Source organism: Malus domestica, chromosome 09, assembly GCF_042453785.1.
Source record: "Malus domestica chromosome 09, GDT2T_hap1".
Classification (NCBI taxonomy): Eukaryota; Viridiplantae; Streptophyta; class Magnoliopsida; order Rosales; family Rosaceae; genus Malus; species Malus domestica.
Window position 1 is genome coordinate 16,442,006 of NC_091669.1, and position 11,818 is coordinate 16,453,823.

General features: G+C 36.8%; 1 protein-coding gene across 2 annotated transcripts; it reads left to right on the top strand.

The window, feature by feature from the left end:
* Positions 1-6,688: 6,688 nt before the first annotated feature.
* On the top strand, positions 6,689-11,745 carry LOC103453575 (serine/threonine-protein phosphatase 7-like). 2 transcript variants are annotated; one of them, XM_008393119.4, is made up of 11 exons: positions 6,689-6,869; positions 6,972-7,180; positions 7,293-7,457; positions 7,580-8,353; positions 8,675-9,142; positions 9,410-9,550; positions 9,743-9,847; positions 10,165-10,233; positions 10,418-10,615; positions 10,724-10,795; positions 10,870-11,745. In XM_008393119.4, the coding sequence occupies exons 1-11, from the start codon at positions 6,857-6,859 to the stop codon at positions 10,963-10,965; spliced, it is 2,310 nt and encodes a 769-aa protein (XP_008391341.1). In that variant the 5' UTR covers positions 6,689-6,856; the 3' UTR covers positions 10,966-11,745. The 2 variants fall into 2 exon arrangements, with proteins under 2 accessions (XP_008391341.1, XP_008391342.1); XM_008393120.4 differs by having other exon boundaries at positions 6,713-6,869; positions 10,418-10,631.
* The last annotated feature ends 73 nt before the right edge of the window (positions 11,746-11,818 follow it).

The window sequence follows — 11,818 nt, forward strand, 5'->3', positions numbered from 1 at the left end:
TATGCAAGGACTATGAATATATAATACAGGAGAATGATTCTATTCTTTCCTAATCTCTCTCATTTTATATCAGATTTTATTATCTCCTAATCTCTCTCATTTTATATCATCTTACTTGAACGGTTATGGTTAAGTTAGGTCAATATTTTATATTGATTTTTTTATAGAGACAATAAGACAAAAAAACAATATATAAGAAGAGGGAAGGGAAGAGATGAGAATAGGAAGAGAGAGAATCATACTCTCAAAAGTACTCATATTCTTCTGAGTTCGATTTAAAATAATCTTTGTTTCTTTTTCTTTTTCTTTTTTTTTTTACAAAAACACTACAAGTAAAGGGAAGTCTCTCTCACAATTGATAAATGTTAAAGAAACTATTTTAAAAGTGAAACTCTCTATAAACTCTCTATCGTCTCATCTTTTTAGCATAATTCCCGTGCCAAAAAAATAAGGTGACGGAGAATCTATGAAGAGTCTGACTTTGAGAAGGCCTTCTTAACATTTCTCCTTACAATTAGTAGTAGTAGCAATACAATTCTAAATCCACCGTTCAGATTTACACACCAAATGCAACATATGAACCTTAATTAGTGCTCAATTGGGATATGTTTTTAGAAATCACTTACTCATTAGTGCTTCTATCACAAATGGTGTTTTACTGCAATAGCGAAAAACAATTATGTATATGCATTTTGGTGATGAATTCGATCTCCACCAATTCATGTTCCGCCTAACATCTAACTATTAACTCATTGACATTATCACTCTACTCATAAGCATTTCTATGACAAATGGTTCTATTATAACTACTTTGAATTTTGATTAAAATTTATGCATCAAGCACTTCTTCATAAGGTGTTTCTATGATTCCAAAAGAAACATGTATCAAGTACTTCATAAAGTACATTTTCATAAAAATCTTTATGTGATTCCCTAAATTAAGAAGCATGTGTCAAGTACTTCTATGACTAATAAGTAGTTCTAATATTTTTGCTAAATACAATAAGAAACATTTATAGTTAACGTGTCAACAAGCAATTTATCTAGAAGCACTCTCAAATTAGCAATAGAAGGCCGGTTGTAGATGTTGACGACTTTATAGTATTAAAGTAAATTTTTATATTTTATATATTAATTATGTTGATGGACAAATGAAAAGAACCCTTATCTAACCAACTCCAAAGTCGATTTGAAGGTGAACTAATCAGAACAGCAAATCAATGGAAAATGTGAAAAATAAAATATATTTGATTATGTGTTTTTAACTTTGGATAGTGAAATGAACAAATAGTTAAAACGACAAAGAACTGAAAGAAGATTGAAACAAATATCTTATATATTCCAAGGGGGGGGAAGGTGGACTGCAGCCCAGATCGTGGCTGTATCGATGTTGTCAAACTTCACTGATCCTAATTGAATATACCCTGTGCTCTTCAACAGGTTTTTGTTTCCCAATAAATTATATGTAAGATATTTTTATAATATTTTAAAATACAGAATATTTTTAATGTTTTAACTGTTAATTTTTTTATTAAACATATACAAATTACTACCTAAAAATGGTTAAAAAGTTCAAAGTATCTGATACTTCAGAACACCAAATAATTTATGATACAGGGCTATGGGAGAAAGGAGAAGAAAATGGAGAAGAGGAGAAGGGTGTGAAAAAATGAAAAGAAAAATAGTTTTGGAATATATATATTTTTTTTTAAATTGGACAAGAAAATGGTTTTGGATGGAGTGACGTGCATGGGAGAGTTTAATTAATAAATTAATGAAACGTAAAAACATTTTGGAGTGGGATTGTTACAACTAGCTTTGTTTTCTAAACTTTAGCTTTCTGGTTTTACTTGTTCGATTAGCTGCCAAGTAAACATTAGATTAGAAATAAAGAGGAGACTACACTTTGGAGGCATAAGATTTGAACTCCTCTTTCACTTACGCTCACCCTAATTAATTATGGCATTTGGAATGAATATGCGATTCTTCTTCCATATATATAGTGCACTTGTAGATGACATGAACTTTCACATGAGTATACAAAACCTAAAAATATCGGTGCATTTCGAAAAGAAGTGTTGAACCCTCAGGCCGAGTCTTGAGGTTCGCTCATAGGCCTGAGTCATGAGAGCTCAAGCCTTAGTCACAGACGCTTGGATCCTAAAATCTCATCTTTCATCTTCAAGTTCTTCACTCAAACACACCCTACCAATAACCATTAGACCTTTACATGTTTATATTTATATAAAAGTACATTCTCTCCGGCGTCACGATAAAATTATCTTTATTTTAACATTTTCAACACAACTCCATAATAGGGAGAGGTATTGTATTCCATGAGATTGCTTGTTGCTATTCTTATTCCTTTGTTTATGAACGTGCAAGTGTTGAGTGTATGGGTCAATCTTTATATATTAGATCAACAACTTTACACAACCATGGAATATATTTGAGCACAAAATCCAGTTGTCCACGTCTTGACTTTAAGGAGCAAAATCATCCATAATCCATTCCCTAATCCACAAATTAAATCTTAAACACAACTTGTAATATCGCATCTAATGCCAAATGGAATGAAACATCACCATTCTGATTTGGAGAAAGAGAATCGATGGGATTTTAATTAGTTCGTCCAGTAATGCATAGATTCCATTAGACATGCACGATTAATTTAGGTACGTGTGGACCCTAAGTTCGTAGCTAGAGGCTAAAGTGTGTGCATGTCACGTTCTTAAGCAGTTGGGTTGCACTCTACCACGAAAACAGTCTCACTCATCTTATATGATTCTGAGCCAAGCATATATAGCTTCAAGGATATGCATGGTCACATTCACTACCATTTGCCGTGAGCTTTAAGGGGCCACGACAACTTCAGGACGAAGGGTGACCTCTCCCTTGCTTGTAAGGGTCTAGCTTATCACCAACATACGTGAGAGACTGTCAATTGTTGAATGACAAAGATTTTACAGTAATTCTCACAAGTTCGTGAGAAATTGACAATAATTGATTGATGTTGGTTCTGTAAGTAAGTCGAACATTGTTAAGGAAGCTTTAATAAATATGGTTTAGGTTTTTCCTCGGAAGGTATTTTTTTTCTTTATTTTTCTGTAATTAAAGTGTATATTTTTTAACTGATAGTTCATGCTATGAGGAATTTTTTACTTATTTAGTTAGTTCAGCATTTAAATTTTGTAGAGTCATCAGAACAACCAATTTGCTTTTTCTGCTCCAAGATCTCCCGAAACAAGAACCTAACACATGGTTTATTGATAGTAAGCAGATTAAATAAAGGAAATTTTAACGAAAAGCTCCCGATACTGGTCATTTTAACGAAAAACCACATTTTTACACTAAAAAGTCAATCATGGTACTATTCACTTTACCTTTTATTTTGTCCTTATCGTTAAAACTCAAAGTTTTCAAGTCATTTTCATTAGTTTTTCTTTCAATAAATGGACTATAAACTCTTATTGCCCTTCAAAAAGGTAAACGTCTTTAATCTTTCTGTAAGTTGTATTTGTGATATCACTCATCTAGGTTGTGTGGTTAAAAGCCGTATTTTAATATGATATGATCCCGAGCCATCATGCGGGGATCTACTAACCAATGCAACCAGTAGGGGTTTTGTAGAATGATAGGTTACCATCTTCCTTCAGTCTTTCGTTTGTCTTCCGGTACGTTGAAGCACCTTTTCTAACTTGAGTGATACCAATCCCCAGGGACGAGACTAATCTGCTCCAGAAGAGTGCCCCATTAAAACCGAGAATTGCAGGAATGAAGAAAATAAATAGAAAATGAAAGAAGACCAGATAAATGGTTCAATGAAAACGTGCGCCTAAGTTCACCTTCATGTTTGTTGAGATATTTTTAGTAATAAATGTTGAATAGATCCAAGTGGTAAGGACTTAGGAATGAATTGACAGAGAAACTTGAGAAGTCCCCCTAATCTAATAAATAGGCCTCATAATGATCTTTTGCATGGTCCATACAAAATTGAAAATTTCTGGGTTCTAAAGTCTAATGGACCATCTGTGGAGGCTGCATCAAACATTATCTTATCCACTACCTGAAAGCTTTGCTTGAATATGGAGCGACCTAATTTAACCTAGGTATCCATCAGAGCATTTACACCCTTAAAAAGCCTCTTGAGTAATCAGTGGTGAAGTCAGGAATTGCTGGGGGAGAGGCGAATTTAAAAGAGTGCAATGTTAAAAAAAAATAGCAACAACCAAATCCTTTTATATGGTAATATCTTTCATAATTTATCAAAACAAACAAATTACAATTGTTGCCGGAGAGATTTCATGTCATGAAAATGTCGCATAATAGGTTCATTGTCAATAAAAGCAAATACATTTATCTCAATATAAACAATCATGCTAACACTCAACCATTGATCTCCCAACCGATGATAAAACATCGATTATTACTAGCATTTCTTGGCATGATGTGGTCTTTAGGTTGACAATGATCATTTTGGAGATAGTGTCTACGAATTGCTTCGAGATAATTAGGTGGTTAAGCAATCATTTGACGTCAATGTCCAAGGTTTGTAGGAAGATTAGCCAATAATTCATCCAACTCAGTGGCCTCACTGTTGTGAACTACCCAAAAAATTCAAGGACTACTTGGAATATTTGAAGGAGAAGGAGGAATACTCAGAATAGTTTGAAGGAAGATTTAAGCATTGTTTCTTATAGTATTGTTCAATTACGTAACTATATAATGGGAAAAGAAAAAAAAAACTCTTACACTCTTAGACTATACTGATATGACTAATAACTAATCAAATCAACAATTCAATTAATCAATACTAATAATTATCCAAATTATTCAACAAAAAAAATTTAATTCAACTAATCAATATGAATAATAGGATACATTTTTCAATAATTCAATTAATTAATAAATAATCAAGAATTCAATTTTTACACTAAACAATAATTTCATTCTCATCATTAATAATAGAATTCATCTCAATAATCAATAACCATAGAATTCATCTCAATAATCAATAACCATATTAATGTATTGTCCTATGATTTTATACTAATTAAATAAAATTTTGTATTAAATAATTAAATAGGGTTTGAAATGGAAGCTAGGAATTGGGGAATTTGTCGTGTTTGGTAAAATGGGAGAGATGGGGTAATGCTATTGGGAACTAGTGGTCCTCCAATATTTTATTTTATTTTAATAAAGCTGTAAAACGATGTCGTTTTACTTAATAAATAATTTTTTTTAATAAAAACAGACCCTGCTGCGCAGGGGGCGCTACATAGCTGCAAAGGCCAGAAAACCTCCATACTTTCCCAGTTTCCGGCCGAACCAAATGGGCGCTCCTGGGCTTGTTTTTCAGTGATCAAAAGGGCAGCGGTCACCCCTCGTCCCTATGTAGCTTCGCCACTGCGAGTAATAGGCAATTCAATCCTTGGCGGATACAGGAATTTAAGGTCGGATGGTCCCAATATAATATTAAAAAATTAAACCGTAAACTACAACTTTTCATTCATAATTTTTGTACCAACAACATTACGAGCAACAAAGACTAAATTTGTTTATGATAAAGTGTCATACCTAAAAATGTGTCATGATATTCATGGTCTCTGAAGACTGGAGAGGTGATTGGTGTTGGCTGGTGGTGCCTTCGGTTGGGTGGGATGGGGATTGGGGAATGGCCCAATAGTAAACAATTAAAGGGTTATAAGAAGATTTGGTAAAATGGGCTCTTTTGAAAGTCAGGCCCCTACGAAACTTAGCCTCCCATGTGACTTAGAGATTGTTTTCAAACCCATAACAAATCGCACCATTTCACCAAATGGCTTGGGTAAAACGACTTCGTCTAGCCAAGTCATTTAAAAAGGAATAATCAATCTTCTTCTTCTTCTCCTTCTTCTCCTTCTTCATTTAAAAAAGGAATAATTAAATTTTATGATTTTTTTTGGTATTTTTAATTATTTTTATTTTTTATTTTTTAATTGTAACTGACGTCAACCTTGCGTCACAACCTAGGCTAGTCGATTTTAGCCTGAGTGAGCAACTAGGCTCCCCAAGAGCCTAGTAGATTGTGATGGGGCGGAGGAGTTTTGGAGGGAGGGAGGGGATTTAATCTACTATACCATCCCCTAGGAGATTTGAGAGAAGTGGAAGTGCTCTCACGTGGTTAGCATTGCTTGGATATGAGCGTATTGTGTCAAACTCGCTGTCAAAACAAATATAGATTCTGACTTTAAGATAGCTAGTTTAAACTAAATGAAATATTAAAATGTCCATGACTACTTTGAAATCACCTTTGACATGTGAACTCCTTCACAAAAGGCCTATTTGCAAGCTGTAATTCATATTTGACGAAAAAAGAGTTTGTAATTCATAAACAAATAATAACATTGAGTAATGTTAGGCAAATTAATTTTTTAGATCAATTTTTCAAACCGCATTTGTAAATCATATAATGTGTTACGTATTGAAAAAAAATACATTAATCAATATTTAAGTAGTAATCCAATCATAAAAAACTATGTCATATATTATTTCAAAATTTAATTTAAATAGAGGTTTCCTAACATTGCCAATTGGGCCTTCCCATCCCCGAGAAATCTGCGTTGTTGTGGGGCCTTGGGCGGAAGTGGGATGTGAGCAGGTCTTGCGCCCTCACAAAACGACAGACAAATCGTGTCGTATGCATCCTCGCCTGAAAAAACTAGGCTTGTCAAAACGACTTAGGGCAGAGTCGTCTGATTTCTGCAATTTGGATTCCACTGAAACACGAACTCCCTCTGCGCGCTCTCTCTCCGTAGCACACTACCTTTTCCCCACCAAAATCCCATCTCAAAGTCTCCGAATTTCGAACCCGAACATGCACGGAGAAGGTCAGCAGCTTCCCTCATACCCAATTTACCCAAGGAAAATCACCGCATGATTTGATAATCTGACCGCGAAACTAATCGTTTCTGTGTGCTTTTGGGTTGCAGGCGGGGACCGTCGAAAGGAGAGGATGAAAAGCGACTGCAGGAAGATCATGGAGAGCATCAATGCAATGTGTTTCGAAAACCTGAACGACGAGCAGGTGCACTCGCTGGTGCTGATGCGGGAAATCGCGCGCGGAGTTTTGACTAATCGGGTCGAGAAGGTAACCTCCAGCGACGTCAAAAAGGCCTTGTCTTCGAGCATTGAGAAGATGGTGAGTGATGGGTTTTGTGTTTACTTTTCTGGGTTTTGTTTCATTTTTCTGGGTTTATGTAGTTTTCTCGTTTGATTGATTGTTTTGGGTGTGGATGTGTGGTGGGTTGTAGGTGGATTCTTCTAGGGAGGTGGCGAACATTTTGGGTGGGATTTCGTGTGATGGGTTGGGTACGGACGATGTCAAAAAGGTGACGAGTATGAAGGAGATTGCAATGGGGATTGTGAGCAAACGACCCAGAGTTGTAACCATGCTGGGTTGTGAGCCTGGTGAACTGGTATGTATATGTTTGTGAGCTACCGTGTTGATTTTTCAAAGTTTGTGATTTGTTAGTCTACTTTGTTGTTTTTGACTTGGTTCTTGTTAGTGTGGTTGGCTTACTTGATGATTGTTACGCAGGGTGATGGAGTTGATGATTATGATGTAAGTGAAAAGAATGTGTGGAGTGGAGGGATAGAAAGCGAGTTTAGAAATGAGGATGGGACCCCAAGTGAGTTGGGGGAAAGCCCGGTTTATGGGGTAACACATGCGTCCAATGGGAATTCCCAGTTGGAAGGACTAGAGTCTGAGAGGACGATTGGTGAAGATATGTATGCAGCAGTGGAAGCAGTTTCCAAAGATGAAGACGGTTGGACAGCGATGGGAGGAAGTGTTGCGGACGCAATGATGAATGCTGGCCATGAGGAGCACTTTGGCAGGGTTGAAGGGTTGATGTTCGAAGATGATTGCCTCGTGGTGGTAGCTGATGAGTTTGGGAGTGAAGATTGTCAAGTTGGGGTGCAGAATTCTTTGTCACAGTCAACCCGTCAGCACCCTTTTTTGTGGCCTTCAGATGACGGGATAAACTTAGAGTGGGTTTGCGGCATGATGTCTGCTCTTGAGCAGTCACCAGAGAATTTTCAATCAGTGTTGTCAGTTTCTTTGGTGGATAAATTGATTGATACTGCTTCAAGTATCCTTTGCAAGGAGCCGAACTGTGTGGCAGTTGATTGTCATAAAGAGGATTCAAGAGTTGTTGTAGTTGGCGACATTCATGGACAGTTTCGTGATTTACTCCATCTCTTTGAACATGCTGGGTTTCCCTCTGACAACCAATTTTATGTTTTCAATGGAAATTATGTTAATAGAGGAGCATCGGGCTTAGATGTGTTTATGGTCTTGTTGGCTTGGAAGGTAACATGAAGATAGTGGTAATTGTATTTACTGATTTTTTTTTCAATCTTTGACCTATTGGTGTATTTTGATCTGTGAATTGACCCGGTAAGGAAATTTCATAACAATTATTATAACCTTTTATATTGTATATGTTCACGCACCAGCTCCACTGGCCAAGCTGCATGCTAATGCTTTTCATTTGTTTCGATGTTTTTTATTATGTAGCCTAAGCAAGTTGCATTGTGATGTTCATTTGGATTCTGAAGCATCTTGGTACGCTTTGGGGATTTTTAAATGATGTTTAATTATTTTTGTTTTGTTTTGTTTTATTATTTTTAGGTCTTGATGCCTTCTAGAGTATATCTACTTCGTGGGAACCAGGAGTCTAAATATTGCACATCTATTTGGGGTTTTGAGGCAGAGGTTAAGGCTAAAATCGGTGATCAAGGTGAATATGTCTATAATAAATGTCTTGACTGCTTTAAAGAGCTCCCTTTGGCTTCGATCATAGCCAATTGTGTATATACCACCCATGGAGGTCTTTTTCGGAGCATGTGTACTACCCCTTCGAGAAGATCCAAAAGAAAGAGGGAAGAAAAGCTGGAACTAGGTTGTTTAGAAGATTTATCTAAAGTTGAAAGATCTCTTATAGATGCTCCAGATGAAGGACCAAATATATTACTGACTGATGTGCTATGGTCTGATCCATCAAAGGAAGATGGTTTAGTTGAAAAAACATTTCGAGAACGGGGTCTTTGGTGGGGTCCTGATTGTACTGAGGCTTTTCTAAAACAATCCAAGTTAAAGGTAATATTTATAAACATAGCCCTTTACTCGAGTTGACATATTTAGAATAAACTTGTCTGTCTATAATTGGTATTTCTCATACAGGATGTCACAATTGAGACTTAGAATCTTAATTGCAGACCGGAGAACCAATTTTTGTTACAAAATGACACCCTCTAACATTGAGACAGAATTTAATGGCATATCAAAGCTTTCCCTCGGTTTGGGAAAAGATCACTTGCTCCTTTCATCATTCTAAGATTTTTTATTTTGCCTTTGTTGCTATAGTTGATCATTCGATCACATGAAGGCCCAGATGTAAGGGCGGATCAAGATGAATTTGGTGACATGCTAAGTGGGTACAGTTTGGATCATGCCGGAGACTCGGGGAAACTGTACACACTGTTTAGTGCTGCAAATTATTCACAGGTTAGGGTTCCTCGGTCTATCTTATTTTATTTTCACACCTTCATTCCAACATCAACTTTCAATTATGTTTTAGTTTACTGATTAAATCTAATTTCTTTTTTATTTCTCTGGAAAGTAACTTAGCAATATTTTTCATTTTCGAGTAAACTGATGGAGTAGTAGAACTAAGTCATTGGTTTGTCTAAAATGCAGTTCGATAAGAAGAGGTATAACAATGAAGGGGTCTATGCTCTTTTGGAGCCTCCTAATTTTCAATCTCCTTCCTTCCACTCATTCATGGCTGCAGGGAGGCCAAAGGTACAGACCAGACCATTCTTAACATATTATTCCTGGATAGTTTTCTATTTTTGTGAGTGAGAAAAGGAAAAGTTATGGAAAAGAGATTAATATTAGAGAACAATAGGACAACATATGATTTTTTAAGAGAATTAAGAGGCTGACGCAGCCCTTTTGCAACTTTGGACCACTTTTCTTGCTTAGAACATGTGCAATACGCATAAATTTGAGTGATGACCAAGAAAAGTTTGCAAAAGCCAAAAAGTCCCCGAATTTTGTGTACTTATACATGAATATATCTAATTATATTTAATTTGCTTGATGCAATTTGTTAACAGGTAGATGCTTATGTTGATAATGGTGACAAAGGTTTGGTCGTTGTTGGTGAACCAGACTTGGCATCAGTGGTAAGTTAGTTCTTCATTTCATTTTCCATTCTTTTCCTCATTAACAATTTTGATCAATCTGTTCATGGACTTCAAACATGCTATGTTCCAGTGCTTGAGTGGGATTTTGATATCAAGATGGAATATTCCTTTTCTCAAGATCAAGTCTAACCAATTGACTCTCTATTGTATATTGTATCTGCAGTCTGCAACTGGTGCCACCTCTTTGTCTCAAACATCTGTTCCACCTTGTAGTAGTTCTGAGGTTAACTTCGAGGCGTTGGGCATTTCTAATCCCCCTTCTTGCAGTGTTATGGTGGCAGATGATGCAGGTGGCACCCAACTTGTCCAAGTTCCAAAGGCTCCTGTGGTGGAAGGATTGCCTCTGCCTTCTGACTTACAGGTGCTAGATCTTTCAGGTTGCAATTCTTTCTTTAGTAATTTCTTATCAAATATCTTATAAAAATTCTTTCTTTATTAGTAGAGGTCTAAACTTATGGTTTTTGTGCAGGAGCCGCACAAAGCTGCTTATAAGTATTTCTTGGAGCTAATTGCTGGTCTGAAGCATATGATTTCAACAAGGGTGAGTAGGCTTCATATATGTTCCTTGGTCCTTCGTTCACATAAAAATAATATGTTGTGTCAACTGTCAAGCAGGAAGTTCAGACTGGGACGAATGAGTCAACCATGCAAAAGAGAGCTCGGCATCAAATAGAGACGCCACAAGAGGTCAACTTGAAACCTGAGGAGTAGACACGACATGTTATGAATTACTAGAGAGAACAGCCGGCTTTGATGGTGTCTGGGTGGCTGGGACAATAGCTGGTATTCATCTGATTTCTTTTCGAAAGAGAAATGCATAGGTGCAAGATGCAGATTCACAAGTATGATTGATTGGCAACTTGGCAACACTTCTGAAATGAGGTTCCCTGGACAGGTCCTGGCTATCCATCACAATTACTAGACACCCATTACGTTGCTGAACTCAAGCAACCCAAGCTGGTTCGCGATACCGTCTCTTAATAGTCGAATGGACCACAGCATGAAGAAGCTGCTGAATCAAGAAGCTACTGCAGGTTGTGAAAGGTGGGTACAATTGGAGTTTTCCCTTTTACTGATCCAAGCAGTGAGCCAGCAACCACTGGTGTTCTTACGGTATGCAAGCAGTTGCTCTGATATTGCCCTTTATGAAGAGCTGGAAAGATCGAGCAAGAACTCGTGGAATTTCGTGCTATTGGGACAATGCCTATTGAAGTCTCCTGCAACAACGAACTTGTTTTGAAGGGCGACTACAAATCTAAGACGATTTGGTTTGTCATGGAGGATGTTGAACACAATTGAAACGGTTGGCTTGATGGCTTTGAAACGTCAAAATTTTTTATCTTGTAGTGTTAGAGATTAGTCATTGCTCTTATGTCCATTTTCCTCCTTCGTTGTAAATGATAGTGGACTGCCTGTCCTCTATACACAATTGTACAAACGATGCGTACTCACGGCGTTTCCAAGCCGCATAAACTCGTGTTTTACGACGCATCCTACTGCAGTTCCTTTCGCTAGTGTCTTGATTCATCTCATTGTGAACGGTTGTACCTCATGGGCAGATCCA